Source organism: Eutrema salsugineum, unplaced genomic scaffold, assembly GCF_000478725.1.
Source record: "Eutrema salsugineum unplaced genomic scaffold, Eutsalg1_0 scaffold_2, whole genome shotgun sequence".
In the NCBI taxonomy this organism is placed as follows: Eukaryota; Viridiplantae; Streptophyta; class Magnoliopsida; order Brassicales; family Brassicaceae; genus Eutrema; species Eutrema salsugineum.
Window position 1 is genome coordinate 14,303,362 of NW_006256829.1, and position 18,042 is coordinate 14,321,403.

The 18,042-nt window shown below is 36.8% G+C and overlaps 3 protein-coding genes across 3 annotated transcripts; 1 reads left to right on the forward strand and 2 right to left on the reverse strand.

Annotated features, from left to right (window-relative positions):
- Positions 1-143: 143 nt before the first annotated feature.
- LOC112086547 lies at positions 144-827 on the reverse strand. The gene has a single exon (XM_024155516.1). It carries the CDS (start codon positions 825-827, stop codon positions 144-146), a length of 684 nt encoding a protein of 227 aa, XP_024011284.1.
- A 4,419-nt stretch (positions 828-5,246) lies between these two features.
- LOC18016610 (chaperone protein ClpD, chloroplastic) lies at positions 5,247-9,515 on the reverse strand. Its single transcript, XM_006401962.2, has 12 exons — positions 8,854-9,515; positions 8,615-8,766; positions 8,298-8,527; positions 8,101-8,209; positions 7,878-8,008; positions 7,513-7,614; positions 7,144-7,425; positions 6,949-7,052; positions 6,544-6,838; positions 6,225-6,458; positions 5,882-6,118; positions 5,247-5,744 (listed from the first exon to the last, which is right to left on the reverse strand). The coding sequence occupies exons 1-12, from the start codon at positions 9,513-9,515 to the stop codon at positions 5,430-5,432; spliced, it is 2,853 nt and encodes a 950-aa protein (XP_006402025.1). The 3' UTR covers positions 5,247-5,429.
- An 8,008-nt stretch (positions 9,516-17,523) lies between these two features.
- On the forward strand, positions 17,524-18,042 carry LOC112086548. Its single transcript, XM_024155517.1, has one exon. It carries the CDS (start codon positions 17,524-17,526, stop codon positions 18,040-18,042), a length of 519 nt encoding a protein of 172 aa, XP_024011285.1.

The window sequence follows — 18,042 nt, forward strand, 5'->3', positions numbered from 1 at the left end:
GATGTGAACCTCTTATCCCTCTTTCATCATTTTTTTCGTTTGGGAAAATCTGGTGGTTTGTAGACAAAACCACATGTTTCAGCTGGAATTAACCACTAATATCTAGGCGGTACTGAATAGATCGTCCTCACGTATGCCAACTTTTACTGGTCAGTCCAATAATATCTAGAGCACAGATCATGGTAATAGAAATACCTGGATCCATCTTTTTGTTCGTTGCATTTCATAGCTGCAGCTAACGCATGTACACAGGAGTACTTGTCTATGTCAAAATGCTTGCACTCACAAGTTTTCTGTAACAAGTATACCACATAAGCATTTCCATCTTTTCCAGTAACTTTGTATATGAACTCGAAACTGTTTAGTTCCACAACAACTAGTTTCTTGGCAACTAAACATCTCAAGTGCAATATATTCTCCACATAAGGCACTAATTTCTCTGTCACCTGACCAAATGCAGCCTCCTTCCTATGTCTGTTAAACCATTCACTAAATTTTGCTACAATCACATCGATCATGGCCAAAATTGGTAACCTCCTAGCTTTCTTAAAAACACCATTTATCGACTCTACACTATTACTAGTGTCAATGTTGTACCTTTCACCAGGAAAATAACATCTTCTCCAGTATTTCACACTATTGATGGTCTCTGTGCCACCTTCCTGCCTTTTTTCAAGATAAGTGACAGCGGTTGGGTACCTCCTTTTAAATTCACCACACTTTTGCAGAAACTCAGCTTCTGTGTACACCCTTGCGCACTCTCTGAATTTTTCAGCAGCCTCCTCTTTGTTCACATAATAAACATGAGATTTCACATTTTGCGACATATGATATATACAAAAGCCATGTTGAGCCCTCGGGTACACTTCGCCAACCGCTTTAACTAAACTTTGATTACGGTCAGTTACAAAAACTAACTCACCAGTATCTGGAAAAATGGTTTTCAACCTTTCGAAAAACCAATTCCAACTTGCATCTTTTTCACCATCAATAACACCAAATGCAAGAGGGTAATGGTAATAATTAGGGTCTTGAGCTGTTGCAATAACTCAAACACCATTATAGCCAGCCTTCAGAAATGTTTCATGTACAATAATAACTTTCCTCATTCCTTCAAACTCTTCGACGCAAGGTCCAAGGGCGACAAAAAGGTACTTGAACCTCTCTTCACCGTCTAAACACAATTTTGTTTTTGTTCCAGGATTAGCCTGCTCCAACATGTATAAGTAAGAAGGCAGCAACAAGAAACTCTCCTCTGGATCCCTGATCACTTCATTACGAGCTATATTTCTCCCTCTCCATGCAGTAGCATAAGACACTGACACACCGACCTCTGTTTGAAGCAAAGTCATAATTTCAGCTAGTGTTGTGGTCTGCAACTGACTTGCACACTTTTCCTTCACCAAAGATGCAACCAACCTTTTTGTGCCTCTTGTGCTAGCGTAGCCACTACGTGACACCCAGGAGCATGTATGCATTTTATTATATCTGGTAACTCTGAAAAATCCTGATTTTGCACCTTTCACAACTCGAATATGCCAAGCACAACCTTCTTTTTCAGCAGCACATTTCACCACCCACCGCTCTTATCCAATTTCTTAAGTGAGATCCCAAAATATTTACTAAGTGAAGCTCTCTAAACTAAATCTATCACAGTTTTCTTGGATTCAAACTCTTTAACTCCTGACCTGTCCCATCTTCCCATGCTTCTATTGACTGAGTTCCTTGAGAAGGACGTGGGAACTCTTCAATTTCAACTATCGCACCCCTATCTACCCCTCCATCAAAACTGTTATCCATCCCGTCATCAGAACTATTCCCTCCATCGTCCTCACAACTATTTTTCCCATCGTCATCAGAATTGTTCTCCCCACCGTCATCACCATTGTTATCCACATGATGCATTATCAGAGCACGTGATGCATTATCATTTCCAGCTATGATATCCTTAGTCGCCTCTTCTTGTAAAGTTTTATCTCCCTCATTTCCAAAGTGCGGAATAATTGCACTACCATCACCTCCGTAATTTACACCAAATGAACTATATCCACATCCCCACGGATCTTATATGACTTTCACCTGCCGACCATTTCTACAGTCACGATCATCCACAACGGACAGATATCCATAAACGTCGTCATCGCAAGCCACATAAACAGGAAGACTATCATTCACTAGCACCGGAAGAAAACTCAATTTAAGTTTTGTCGTGTTTTCATCTACCTCAATCTTCTTGCATGTCTTTTCTACAAACAATTTATATGTTATCTCTTCTACAGATGTTGCTCTGAATGTTATCAAGTACATGCAATGCTCTTTTGCTTTCCATCGGTAGTCACCATCGGTATATACTCTAGTAGTAGAATTAATGATTATGGAACCCTTGTTCATTGAATCCTGCAAAAAACAATTATAAAAGTATTCAGTAATACAAAGTTGTACCAGTTATACTACTAGTCTCAGTCACAATATTTCTCAGTTGTACCAGTTATTCCATTATTCTCATTCTCAGTAATACCCAGTTGTTACAGTAATTCCAGTGTTCTCAGTATTACCTAGTTGTTACAGTTATTCCATTAGTATCAGTAATACCCAGTTGTTACAGTTATTTCATCATTTTTAGTAATATCTAGTTTTAACAGTAATACCAAATCTGGAGACGGGTGGATGTTCAATACCGATGCAACAATCAAAGAAAATTCTGAGACAATACAGTCTGTTTCGATATAATGCAATTCAACCAAACCTATATCCAAATCTACCCAGATAGTAGAGATGAATACAAGTTCAATAACAATGAACATAATTCGTTTTCATCCAGAATCAAAACCTGCATTTGTTCTTCCCAAAAAAAAAAAATTTCTTTTGTTTGGAGGAGTTGTCGGGGAAGAAGAAGCTCAGCTGCGGGTTTCTTTTTTTTTTTTTTCAGATTTTTCTTTTTTTTTTTAAATTCTCATTTGTTTTTTTGTTTAGAATATTCAGAAACAAAAAAAATAATATAGAAAATTGATTTCATTAAGAGTATAATCGACAATTCCAACAAATGAAAGTATTTGGAATTTTTAGGAGTATGGCGGAATAATTTTTAAGAGCTTGGAGCACTCTAACACAAACTCCAAATATAATCATCAAAATGATATTTAACCAGTGTGTTACAACATAAATTCTGCTAAATAATGGATTCCACTTGTATTTTATTCATATATCTAAGAACTTTTGATAAAGATATCAAAAAATATTTCCATTGCCAGGATTCGAACCCTGAATTATAATTATCAAAATCATATTTTTAAACAATGTGCTACAACGAAACTTTAGTTAAATCATGGATACTATTTGTATTTATAATACATCTAGGAAGTTTTACTAAAGAGATCAAAATATAATTTTGTTGCGGGGATTCAAAGCCAGAAATATAATCATAATATTTTAACTACAGTCAAAGCCGTGTCCAGAGTTTCAGGACCCGTAAGCGATATTAAAATAAATCCCCAATTAACTATCATTGTTACAAATTTAATAAACCCAATATGATTCATATAAAATAAGTAATAACTATAATCGTTTTAAATTATATAAACCCAATAATACATAAATAATTACTATTTTTTTGTCAACAGCCTAAGTATTTAGAACGGTTCGATTAACCAAAATGGTGGTACCGAGTTTACATAGATAACTTCTTGAGGGTAGACACGAGCACTTCTTGCTAAGTTATCTGTCTTTAAATTTTTTGCACGTGGAACATAAATAATTACCATTATCATTTTTGAATTCACAAAACTACAATAAATATATATAATTTAAACTTATTTTAATATAAATTCTGAATTATACTTCCTAATTAACCAATTATTTGAGTTTTCATTTGTAATTAAATTTAAATCACAAATCAAATTAAATCTGATATTAGATGAAAAAATTATATTAAAAAAATACTTAGTAACAAATACCAATTAAATATGTGGTTATTGTGGTAAGAAAAATAATGAGTTGTAAAGATCTTTAATAAAGAAAAGAAGAATAAAAACATAATATTTTTTTATTGTTTAAGTTGTTATGTGTATTATTTTAATATTTTATTGTATTATTAGATTAAGTTTTAATTAGTTAATTGAACATTTCAATCTATTCTATTAAAACAGAAACACATTTATTGCTTGCATCCAAACACTCCCAAATTGTTTTTTATAATATTTTATTTTATTTTTATATTTAATTTCCGAAAATTAGTTATTAATTTAGATATTTTTAGATTTCCTAAAATCTAGGTCATCTTTAATTTAAATTTCAAATTATTAAAAATTTAATTAAATTTAGTTACAAAAATTTGCATTCAATTTAATTTAAATTCAAAAAAATAAAAAAAAACTATAATTAAAATTTATTACGAAAATTTAGATAATAATTTTAATACTTTAGAATTTCTTAAATACAGGAAATATTTAATTTTAAATTTTAAATTTAAATAATATTTTTATAAAAATGCATAGTAAATAAATATTTTATCGTATTTTATCATAAACAATCAGTCTAAAATATCAAATATTTAAGATTAATAAATATTTATATTATACAATAATATGATCGAGCTGATTAGAGTTATATATATATATATATATAAGATTCATGAATTAATTTATTAAAACATGTAAGATATTAAGATGATTTGAAAACTAACAGGTTAGCCCGTATATATATATACATTTTTTTAATAGCACAAATAGTAAATAAATATCTTATTATATTTTTTTCATAATCAATTGGTCCAAATATTCCATATTAGTATTTATAGGGTTATACAATTATAATTATAGTCTTATACGGGTTAGTTTGTCAAAACATGTAAGATATTAAAAATGATTTAAGACAACTAAACGGATGGATTAGTAAATTCATAGATATAAAGATTGTTTATGTGTAAATCTAAATTCACATAATAACAAAGTTTATAATTAACATTAGATCAATGTATACTTAATTAACGTATACTCTTATTTTACTAATATACAAATTTTACTGTTTAAAATTAAAATACAATAACAATTTTTTATTTAAAAAATAAATAACAAAAACAAATTATATCTAAACAAATAAATAAATGTAACTTATATTAGATATAAAAAATAAAACATTTCCGTGCGTTGGATTAAAATCTAGTTGTTTTTAAAAAAGTGAAGCCATAGGCGAGTGTTTCTTTTTTCCTATTTGGTAAGAACTAGCGGATAACTAGCGAACCCATAAGCTGACTTTTAATTCGAGTAACAAATATTTCATATTAAACCGTTAATACAATTACCTAACCGCACTAATCACTATGTATCTTTATAATATATATACAAGTTTGCGACAAGCAATTGAGATTCAAGTATAAGACGAGTGACTATAACCAAAGAATCCCTTATATACAATCCTCCAATGGTGAAAAACTAAGCGATCGATGTCTTGTCTGTAACTCGTACAGTGGATGAATCTGGTTTGGTCCGAACTGATGGGTTTCCGGTATCATCGAGAACCACGAAAGCAGTGTCACCAGGCTTGAAGGTCCCAGCAAGAAAGGCTTCGCTGAGTGGATTTTCCACAATCTCTGTGAGTGTTCTACGGAGTGGCCGTGCACCGTAGGCCGGATCATAGCCTTGTCTGCATATGAGCTCCTTGACGGGTTCAGACACCTCTAAACCGACTCCGAGTGCCACGAGCCTCGACTTCAAGTCTTGTAGCATCAGGTTCAAGATCTCCATCATCTGCAAAAACCGGAGTTTGAAGGTTCACATAAACCAACATATAAACCAGATTCTTCGGTTTTGATAAATGTATTCAGTATTGTTGAAGGTATTTTCGATATAGTTAATTTTGGTAACGGGTGAAGACAATGACTAACCTGAGCCTTCTCGAGCTGTCGGAAAATGACGATTTCGTCTATCCGGTTCAGCAACTCTGGACGGAAATAGTTCTTGAGTTCTTCGACTACCAAAGCTTTCATTCCTGTGTAAGATGCAGCCTCTTCGTCATCATCGAGGATAAAACCTATTGAGCCGTGTCTTCCCTTTGCAATGGCTGATGATCCGACATTAGAGGTCATTATGATCAGTGCGTTTTTAAACGATACTCTCCTTCCCTGTAAAACAAAGATTCCAAGAAACAGAGCCAGTATAAACTTCAAAGACGTGGAAGCAGATCAATCATATGCACAGACAAGTTTCAACTCTGTAAGTTTCTTGAACCTGTGAATCGGTTAGATGGCCATCTTCGAACAGCTGAAGAAGAATATTGAATATATCAGGATGGGCTTTCTCTATTTCATCGAACAAAACCACTGTAAAGGGACGTCTCCTGATAGCTTCAGTAAGCATGCCACCTTCTTCAAAACCAACATATCCAGGAGGAGAGCCTATCAACTTGCTCACAGTATGACGCTCCATGTATTCACTCATGTCCAATCTCAGCATGGATTCCTCCTGCAATGAACCAATGAAAAAACCAGGGATGAAGAAATCGGTTCAACGATCATGTGTCAGCATTGCATTGTTAAGGAAGCTATACCGATCCGAAATAATTTGCTGCCAGTGCCTTTGTGAGTTCTGTTTTTCCAACTCCAGTTGGTCCACAGAAAAGCATAGCAGCAATTGGACGGTCGGGATCTTTTAAGCCAACACGGGACCTCTTCACAGCTCTAGATATGGCAACTACAGCATCATCTTGACCAACAACTCTGCTTCTAAGCTGCTCTTCTAGACCCATTAGAAGCATTCTTTCATCTGCAGTGACCTGCTGAACTGGGATTCCAGACCAAGCAGATGCAACGGCTGCAATATCATCAGGCCCCACCAGTATGGGCCTGAAAGCACAATGAAAGTAATGTTAGAGAGGTTCCGTGATTTGTCTTCTAAAACTATTTTTTTGAAAGTTTCCCTCAAGACATAAATATATAATAGAAGGAAGTCATACTCTTCGTCTTCTGCTACAGGTGGCAGAGAAGACTCCTCAGCTAGTTCACCAGACTCATCTGCAACGGCATCACCATCATCTTGCTTCTGCCTGCTTGATAGAACCTAGTTACCAAACAATTATCGAAGCTGTTAATAAGGTAAATATGATCAACATCAAAGTGTATACCCGTAGGACGAATGTCTAAATTTTTACCACTTCGTGCATGGCCTGAACAGTTTTAATCTCTTGCCAGTAATCATTAGGTGGTTTCGAAAGGATACAGGTTGCATCCTCCTTTTTCTTTCTAAAAGCTTCAATACGAGCTCTGCTTCCCGCCTCGTCAATGAGATCAATAGCTTTATCTGGAAGAAACCTATCAGCGATATATCGTGATGAAAGGTACACTGCAGCATCTATGGCTTCCATAGTATATTTGCAATGGTGATGGGCTTCATATTTTTCACGAAGACCCAACAAAATCTTCACCGCATCTTCCTAAAATGTTATTAAGATGAATATACTAGATAAGAAAACAGATGTTGGCTGGTTAATAAGATAAAATACACTGGATTAAAAAGAAACCTCGCTTGGCTCGTCAATCAACACTGGCTGGAATCTCCTTGCTAATGCTTTGTCCTTCTCAAACTGACTCCTGAATTCGTCCAGGGTTGTGGATGCAATGCACTGCAAATGGTTGATTGTTTATTAGTAGAGCTAGCTTTAGAATCATATATACCAGAAAAAAACGCATTCATTTTCATAACTGACATATGCTTCAGTAGGACTTTTGCTTCTGTTCTATTTTCATATGAACTACTTCATTAAGCCAGAGGTGGAAACATTACTTTGTTTCAGTTTCACTCAAATCTTCGAGCATAACCCAAAGTGGTACACTTTCTAATTCACAAGTCAAAGCAGCACAAAATCGAATCAATAAGAATGCGTACCTGAAGTTCGCCCCTTCCAAGTGATGGTTTCAAGAGGTTTGCAATGTCAAGCCCAGACCCCTTGTTTCCTCTTCCGACGGTGCCAGACCCAATAAGTGTGTGCACTTCATCTATGAAGAGAATGACCTTACCTATGAGAAAACAAAAAAGGGAAAAAACAATGTTAGGAATTGCCATGTGAATTTTCCAGTCTTCCATGTATCAATATTTTGAGATCACTGACCTGATTTTTTTACTTCGCTTATCAAAGCAGTGACGCGTGACTCCAGTTCTCCCCTTTCTTTTGCACCAGCCATTAGCAGTCCTATATCCAGGGACATGATGCGTTTGGTCTACATATAGCAACAAATTAAACCAGTCATGTACATTCATGATCAGATTCAGATCAAAATTTCCCTTCAATTAGATGCGGGTGCGTACCAAGAGAAATCCAGGAGCCTTTGCTTCTGCAATACTAATTGCTAGACCTTCAGCAATGGCGGTCTTCCCAACACCAGCTTCACCAAGAAGAATTGGATTGTTTTTAGTTCTGCGGCAAAGTATCTGGATGACTCTTTGAACTTCTTTTTCACGGCCAATAACAGGATCAATAAGGCCTTCAGAAGCTCGTGCTGTAAGATCCACACAGAACTGTTCCAATACACTTTTGGCTGGTAAAACACAAATTTGGTCAAAAGGATTATCAGTATCTCTCTTCTCAAACTCATAATAAAGAGCATATCGTATCCAAACATTACCTTTCGTTCTTCCAGCACTTCCAGGACCAGCGATTCGACCATTAGTGGAAGCGTCTTTAGATGATTGAGATAGTTCTCTTCCATCTTTGGCCATCTCTCCTTTAATCCTGGTCAGTGCTGCAGCTGTAAGCAAATTCAGATTTGCTCCCAATCTATACCACAATTCACCAAAATCAAGACGCAATTAGAACCAATTCAAGCACCATTATTTATCAACCACAATCAAAGAGAGGCTTTACCTCTTCAGGACTCTGCCGGCGCTACCGTCATCAACGGTGAATAGTCCGACGGCGATATGCTCTGGAGCTATATACTGACAGTCCAAAGTCCTAGAATACTCAACCGCAGCTTCGAAGACCCGTTTCGTACTGATGGAAAACGGCATATCCGTCGACTTCGAGTACGAAGTAGACGATTCTTCCTGCTGTTTCGAGGAATTTGAATCGGAATTAGCTTCCTCCCAGATACTCCAGACAGCTTCACGGGCTTTGTCTATGGTGATTCCGGATCCAAGGAAACCTTGAGGGTCGCGATCCTCAGCGATTAGCCCGAGGAGGAGGTGCTGAGTGTAGACCATGTCTTTCCCCAGAGATTTAGCTTCCTTCTGGGAGAAGATTATAGCTCTGATCGCTCGTTCGGTGAACCGCTCGAAAACCGCCGAAATCGGAGTGAATTTCTTCCGTCTCTTCGGCGGAAACCGCCGGAAGTTCGATGGACTAGTGGAGAAGCGGTGGATCGTCCGGTTAGAGAGAGAGATTCCGAGATACGAAGAAGCGAAGGAAGAGAGAGAAGAAGCGGCGAAGGAAGCAACGGGAGAAGAAGAATCAAAACGGTGGGCGGAGGAAGAAGCGAGTCGGCGAGAGTGAAGCGTTAGAGGCGAGGAAGTAGTTAAAACCTCCATGATCGTCGTCGTCGTCGTTGTCGGCGAAAAATAAAATCTCCGGTGATGAGAATTTAGGGGAAAATGAAAAAAGAAAAAGGAAGCAAAGGGGAAGAAGGTAAAGGAAGGGATGGAGTAAGCTGGCACGTCAAGGCAATGTTTAATTTCGTTTTCGTTATTATTATTTGTTTATTGTGATTCGGTTATTTCGTGGATTTATTTATATAAAATGAAACTCCCCAACTAAACGTTCGTTGATTCTGGCTTCTTAAGGATTGTTTGGCTACAAAGCTAGTCACGTTTGCCTTTTCAAAAGATTCTTTTCACTGTTGTCTATTGTTTACTTGTGAGAGACGTAGGCATGTTTTTTTATTCGTTTCTGACTAATTTTTTTTCATGTTTTGCGAATCTGTAGAAATTCAAGTCGACAAACAAAAATCGATCCTAATTTCCTCTGTTGACAATGATAAAATTGATGATAAATCAAATGCTAATTTATTTTGAAAACCGATCTATTTTAGTATTATACTCCGTATATATGGTACCCATCAAGTCAACAAATGTTGAAAACGCAGAACGTGAAAAGTAAACAAATTAGAGACCAAATGCAGCACATCCGTGCTACAAGAGAAAGCTCAAGTTGCACACGGAAACAAAGAAAATCGGTCCCTATCCCAAAAATACAGAATAGAGAAAAAAAAATTGGTATCCGAAAATTAAAAAAGAAAACTTATTAGCCTAACAGTGACAATATAGAGTTCTTAATTGTCTTCCATTTAACTGTTTAATGGAAAATGTCTTTTCCACTAGAAGAAAAATATAGAAGACAAACAAAAAGAGTGTCAATTTATTGGTTACCAAAGTTGTCCTCATGCATGTGAATGCACGAGCTTTTGACGTGTGCACTACTTTTCTATTATCAGCTCGTCTTAATTCACTTTCTCGTTTTGTTCATTTAGCCTACTAATAGAAACAAAATCATTGGTATTAACTGACAAAGGTAGAGAATTTTATTGCGTCTATGTTCTCTGGAAAGAGTTATCAAAATCATTGGGTTAGGCATTTTTATTATTGAACTAATAAATAGAATAAAATCGGTGATTTTTTCATTAAATTTTTATTTAAAAAAAAACAAAAAGTTAATATTTATAGTTTTTAGTGGTTTCATATGTACTTGATGTAATTATATATTACAATAATCAGAAAACAATTACAAAATATATTAACTTAACTTTAAAATCAAATTAATTTGGTTCTTAAATATCTTAGTATTTATTTTGATTAATGATTTCTGAATATCAATAACTATATACTTGAATTCGGATAGTTGCATCAAAGTAAAAGTAAAGTCATTTCTACATAAATCACCATTTAACTTGTTATTTACTAATTTGGGAGTATCTCTATTATTTCCAATATGCACTCATCAACGCGAAAAACTGTACCACGTAAAATGTTTATTTTTTCTAATCACTCTTAATATGTTCTCTTTGACTAGAATATACCCAATCTCTTTTCCAAAGTTTGACTTGAACATGTTAGCACATTGGGATAAACATGTTATCGTAAAGGATGAACATGTTTATATATATATATATATATATATATTTGGTTGATTTCTAACATATGTTGTTCTATCTCTGTCCATTATAAAAGTTGAATATGTTAAATCATGCTTATTTATGAGTATCTAATGATAATTATTAGGTTTTTTTTGGCATATATAATTTGACGTTGAAAACTTTGATGAGGTCTATGAAATTTTATGGCAAATCTCATCCATCAAGGTAAAGAATGACAATGCAATCATATTGAAATTCTGCATTCCCATCTAATATTTATTGTTCTTGTTGGATAAGCTTGAAATAACTTGGAGATCAAGTTAAATTATATTTAGGAGTTATCTAATATATTTATCTAATATTTAGGAGTTATCTAAATATGTAACTATTCCTAAAAGGATTAGGAAAGATCTCTATATAAGAAGATGCTAAGTTGTGGCATAGCTTATGAATTTGAGAGATTAAACACTTAAGGTTTTGAGTTAGTTTCCTTAAGCTAATAAGAGAGTTTTCTTATTAATCTTGAAGTTCTATCTACTTGCATTCGATATTTGGTATCAGAGCATCAAGGGAAACGATCTAAGCACAGAGATTCGATCAAAGGAAATATGGGAGATCTTGTCCCTGTTGTGCTACCTAAAGAGGCGAGTAGTTCCTCTATTCAATGCCCCATGCTTACTACTACAAACTATACTGTATGGTGTATCAGAATGAGGAGCTTACTCAAAGTTCACAAGGTTTGGGATATCGTGGAAACAGAATCCACTGATGCCGAGAAGAATGATATAGCATCAACACTGATTTTCCAATCAATATCCGAAACCCTAGTTCTTCAAGTTGGAGAACTTAACACTGCGAAGAAAGTGTGGGATGCGATCAAGACGAGACATGTTGGAGCTGAACGAGTTAAGGAAGCACGTTTACAAACACTAATGTCAGAGTTTGACAAAATCAAGATGAAAGATGAAGACACAATCGATACTTTCTCTGGGAAACTCTCAGAAATTTCTTCCAAATCAGCATCACTCGGAGAAACTATTGATGAATCGAAGCTTGTGAAGAAATTTTTGAAAAGTTGACCAAGGAAAAGATTTATTCATATCGTCGCAGCTCTTGAACAGGTTCTTGATCTAAAAACAACTACATTTGAAGACATTGTTGGTCGATTAAAAGCCGATGAGGAGCGAATAAACGACGAAGAGGAAGAACAAAGTGATGATCAGAGTAAACTCATGTATGCAAACTCTGATTCATCGAGCTCTCAAGCGAGCTATAATGGAAACCGAGGAAGAGGACGAGGCGGTCGTTTTAACTGGAGAGGAAGAGGTCGCGGAAGAGGACGAGACAAGGAAAGAGAATTTCGTGTGACATGTTACCGTTGTGATAAACAGGGTCATTATGCGTCCGACTGTCCCGAAAGATTGCTAAAGCTCCAAGCTACTGAAGAAGATAATGAGGAAGATACCACTGAAGCCGACAAACTAATGATGCAAGAAGTAATATTTCTCAACGAGGAGAAAATCAAGCCCAAAGTCTTTGATACTGATCTAAACACGAGTAATGTGTGGTATCTAGACAATGGTGCTAGTAATCATATGAGTGGAAACCGGTCGTTCTTCTTGGATCTTGATGAGACCATTACTGGAATGGTGAGGTTTGGTGATGACTTGCGCATAAATATCCGAGGAAAAGGATCAATACGATTAATGTTCGACAATGGAGAAAAGAAAATACTAGATAGTGTCTATTATATTCCTGATCTCAGAAGCAATATTATCAGCTTAGGCCAAGCAACAGAAGTAGGATGTGAGGTACGAATGAAAAACAATCTTCTCAAACTTCTTGATCGAAATGGCCAGCTCCTTGTGAAGACTACGAGGTCGAAGAATCGTCTGTACAAAGTAATCATGGAGGTTGATTACCTAAAGTGTCTACAGCTAAAAGGAATAAGTGATTCAAGTAAGTGGCACGCATGATTGGGGCATGTGTCTTTCGATACCATGAAGTTAATGATTAACAAAGAATTCGTAAGTGGCTTACCAAGGATTTCAGTTGAGAAAGAAACTTGTGTTTCTGGTTTACTTGGAAAACAAACACGACAAGCGTTCCCACAGTCAACATCATACAGAGCTTCTCAAGTTCTTGAGCTTTATACACGGGGACCTTTGTGGACCCATTACACCGACAACATCAACACTTAAACGATATGTATTCGTCATTATTGATGATCATACTCGTTATATGTGGACAATGTTGTTGCAAGAGAAGAGCGAAGCACTTGACAAGTTTAAGAGTTTCAAGACGATAGTGGAACAAGAAACAAAAGCCACAATCAAGACGTTCCGTACGGATAGAGGTGGAGAGTTCACGTCACATGAGTTCCAAGACTTTTGCGAGAAACATGGTATAAATCGACACCTAACAGCACCATACTCTCCACAGCAAAATGGAGTGGTAGAGAGAAGAAACAGAACTCTATTCGATATGACAAGAAGCATCCTGAAACATATGTATTTGCCTAATTATATGTGGGGAGAAGCTGTAAGGCACACTACTTACTTGATCAACAGAATGGCAACAAGATCCCTTGAGGATCACAAGACACCATACGAAGCGTTGAAGGGAAGAAAGCCAAATCTCGATCACCTGCGAGTCTTCGGCTGTATTGGTTATGCAAGAACAGAGGTTGCAGGTCGAAAAAAATTGGATGACAGATCACGAGTATTGATCCATCTTGGAACATAACCAGGGTCAAAAGCTTATAGATTGTTTGACCCTGCAAACCGAAGAATTGTGGTAAGTAGAGATGTAGTTTTTGATGAAACTAAGAGCTAGACGTGGGCTGGTCAAGGAGAAGAAAATAATAGAGAATCGGGAATGTTCAAGCTAAAGTTTAGCGAGTTTGGCAACAGAGGAATCAGAAGGGATGAAGATTCCATAGAAATATCTGAAGAATCGAGCAATGATTCGACAGAAGAGAATAGAGGAGGAATTACAGGAGGTGACGAAACAGAAAATAATGCAGATCAACTTGAAGAAACTGTTTCAGGCGATGAAGAACAAGAGAATTCTGAGGTTCCATTGAGGAGATCAAGCAGAACACATCGAAGACCTGAATACTTAGCCGACTTTGTATGTCTTGCTGAACTTGAAGGAGAACGACTCCTACTAGTTCTGAATGAAGAGCCGTGGGATTTTAATGAGACAAAGGATTCAAAGCATTGGATATCTGCTTGTGAAGATGAGATTTCATCGATAAACAAGAATAAAACATGGAACCTCTGCGACTTACCGATGGGAGCTAAAGCAATAGGCCTAAAGTGGGTTTTCAAAGTTAATCGTAATCCTGATGGAAGTATCAACAAACACAAAGCAAGGCTTGTTGCAAAAGGATATGTTCAAAGACATGGAGTTGATTATGAGGAAGTGTTTACCCCAGTAGCACGCATCGAGACCATTCGCTTCATTATTGCTATAGCTGCCTCAGAAAATTGGGAAGTGCATCATCTAGATGTCAAGACGGCATTTTTGCATGGATAATTAAAGGAGGTGGTCTATGTCACACAACCTGAAGGATTGAGATCAAAGGGAGTGAAGACAAAGTTTATAAATTGAACAAAGCATTCTATGGATTAAAACAGGCGCCTAGAGCTTGGAATGAGAATTTAAACAAGATTCTAAAGGAGCTAAGTTTCGTGAGATGCACAAAAGAACCATCACTTTATCGGGAAGAAGAGAAAGGAAGTCTTCTAGTGGTTGCAGTTTATGTGGATGATCTTTTGATCACAGGATCAAGTATGCGAATGATAGACAAGTTCAAAGAGGAGATGGCAATCAGATTTGAGATGAGTGACCTTGGGAAGCTTTTGTGCTATCTTGGAATCGAAGTACTGCAGCACAAAGATGGCATAACTCTGAGTCAAGAGAGATATGCATCTAAGATTCTGGAAGAAGCTGGAATGAAAGGATGCAATGCATCACAAGTGCTGATGGATCAGGGTGTGAAACTTTCAAAGGATGCTAAGGAGGATCGGATTGATGAACAAAGATATAGAAGGAGCATTGGTTGTCTTCGATATCTTATTCATACAAGACCAGATCTTGCATTCAGTGTTGGCGTCCTAAGTCGTTACATGCAAGAGCCTAAGGAGTCACATGGAGCAGTTTTAAAACAGGTACTCAGGTATCTACAAGGAACCCTATCTTATGGTCTTATGTTCAAGCGCAAGAATGACACAGGCTTGGTAGGATACAGTGACAGCAGTCATAATGTTGATGAGGATGATGGAAAGAGTACCACTGGTCACATATTCTATTTCGACGACTGTCCTGTTACCTGGTGCTCACAAAAGCAGGAAACTGTGGCCCTATCGTCATGTGAAGCCGAATTTATGGCTGCAACAGAGGCAGCTAAGCAGGCGATATGGCTTCAAGAGCTCTTTGCTGAGATAACTGATAAGGAATGCACAAAGGTAACAATTCGAGTCGACAACAAGTCAGCCATTGCACTTACCAAAAATCCAGTGTTTCATGGTCGTAGCAAACATATCCACCGGAGGTATCACTTTATACGTGAGTGCACTGAGAATGACCAAGTGGAGGTCGAGCATGTATTAGGGAATGAACAGAAGGCAGCCATTTTGACAAAGCCACTTGGAAGGATCAAGTTTAAAGAAATGAGAAGCCTTATTGGAGTTCAAGATGTGAAAGAAGTTAATTTCAAGCTTAAGGGGGACAATGTTGGATAAAGTTGAAATAACTTGGAGATTAAATTAAAGTATATTTAGGAGTTATCTAATATACTTATCTAATATTTAGGAGTTATCTAATATACTTATCAAATATTTAGGAGTTATCTAAATATGTAACTATTCCTAAAAGGATTAGGAAAGATCTCTCTATATAAGAAAATGCTAAGTTGTGGCATAGCTTATGAATTTGAGAGATTAAACACTTAACGTTTTGAGTTAGTTTCCTTAAGCTAATAAGAGAATTTTTCTTGTTAATCTTGAAGTTCTATCTACTTGTATTCGATAGTTCTTTTGGTTGAATGTTTTTATTTAATTAAAATATTTAATATAGTTTTTCTATATTCAATTTTTTTTTGAATCTAATATTAAATTATATTTACAGAAAAAATAGATTTTTTTTTACAACTTTGATTTGGAAAAACTCATTTTGAGTTTCCCTATACTTATTAAAACAGATTTTGAAAAAAAAGCATAAGAAATTTTCCTTCGATCAAGACTATCTGATGACAAACGAAAGTTGCAAGCCTTCCTCGTGCCTCCTGTCACCGTTGCTCCGAATTGCGCAGAGGTTATTCCTTACATTTTTATCAATCATCCTACCTAAATGGTGTGTCGTCAAAATCCCTTAGCACACTAGCTCACAAAAACTCTCACAGATTTTCGCTCACCCTTTGCTAAGTATTCTCTCAGTTGTGTTAAAAACCCTACAAGGTTTTTCACACGCCTATTTATACATAATAGGACTTGCGGCTACTCCTCGCCTAGATCCTCTTTGTGATTTCTCCAAATCTTCATGAGAATCTTCACTTTCCTTATCTTCTCCTAAGATAGAGGAAACTTGATATTTTCTTCAAAGATCCTCCAAGATACTCCAAGCTTTCTATCCACGTCAGCTTCTCGTCTCTTGAAGTGTCCAGCACGTCCTGCAGCTCCAGCTCAGCTTCCAGCTCACCTCCACGTGTGTAGATTGCTTCGCAAGTCTTCCCGTGTCAGTTCTAGAGCTAATCGGACTGCTACACGTGCTACTCCAGCCTTGTTTGCATCTTCAAACGGACATGCGAAGAAAAGGTGTTTCCTTGTCTCCATTGGGCAGTTACAGAAGACGCAACTTGTGTTTGCGTTTCCGCACCAGGAGATAACTCTTCCCCGTAGCTAGCCTATTTGGAGAGCTAACCAAGCTATAAAAGAGTACTTCGGAGAAGCTTGAGAAAACCAAACTCTTCTGTACCAGTTTACTCTTGGTCTAGGTGTTCAAATTTGGATCCATGTCTATTTTGATTTGAAAGTTGGTTTAAAGTGACCATCTCTGCTTTTCCACATCGCCACATCTTCCTCATTTTGGTTTTTGGCCAATCTTATCTTCTCTATCTCCAATTCAATATCATTGAGAATTGCTTGGCGGTGACGTTTTTTTCGTCCTCTCCATCACTGTTAGAATATATAGATATGTACAAATATACTCATGTATATGTTTAGGTTTTCCTCTGTAATTCTATATATATAGTCCTTAATAATATATGGAGAGTATCGAACTCTACCACATTAATACTCTTACATGGTATCAGAGCCTCTTTCTAACCCTAGCCGCAAAATCTCAACTTCCGCTACTCTTCTTCCTCTTCTCCTTTCTTCTTCTTCTCTCTCACGTCTTCTCCTTCTCTTCTCTTTTGCTCCTCATTGTTCTTCTCAATAATCTCTCTGTTCTCTTTTGATTCAATGGCGGCTACGGGAAACAACGACAAACCCTTCGGGATTTCTCAAATCAGGGCCTACATCCCCCTTATCCTTGATCTCAACAAACTCAACTATGACACCTGGAGGGAGCTCTTTGAGACTCACTGTCTCACCTTTGGAGTTTCGGGTCACCTCGATGGCACTGCATCTCTCACTCCGGACACCGAAAAGCAGTGGAAAGAACGAGATGGACTCGTTAAGATGTGGATATACGGAACGATTTCCGAATCCATTCTCGACACAGTGTTGAAGACAAAGTGCACGGCTAAGGAACTATGGGAGTCTCTCGAAAATCTATTCCGAGACAACAAAGAAGCTTGTTCGCTGGAGCTTGATCATGAACTCCGTACTCTTACCATGGGCGACCTTTATCTCGCCGAATACTGCCGCAAGTTGAAGAAAACATCGGATCTTCTTGCCAACGTTGACGCTAGGCCTGGGCATTCGGATATTCGGTTCGGTTTCGGTTCGGAACCAATCGGTTCCGGATATTTCGGGTAG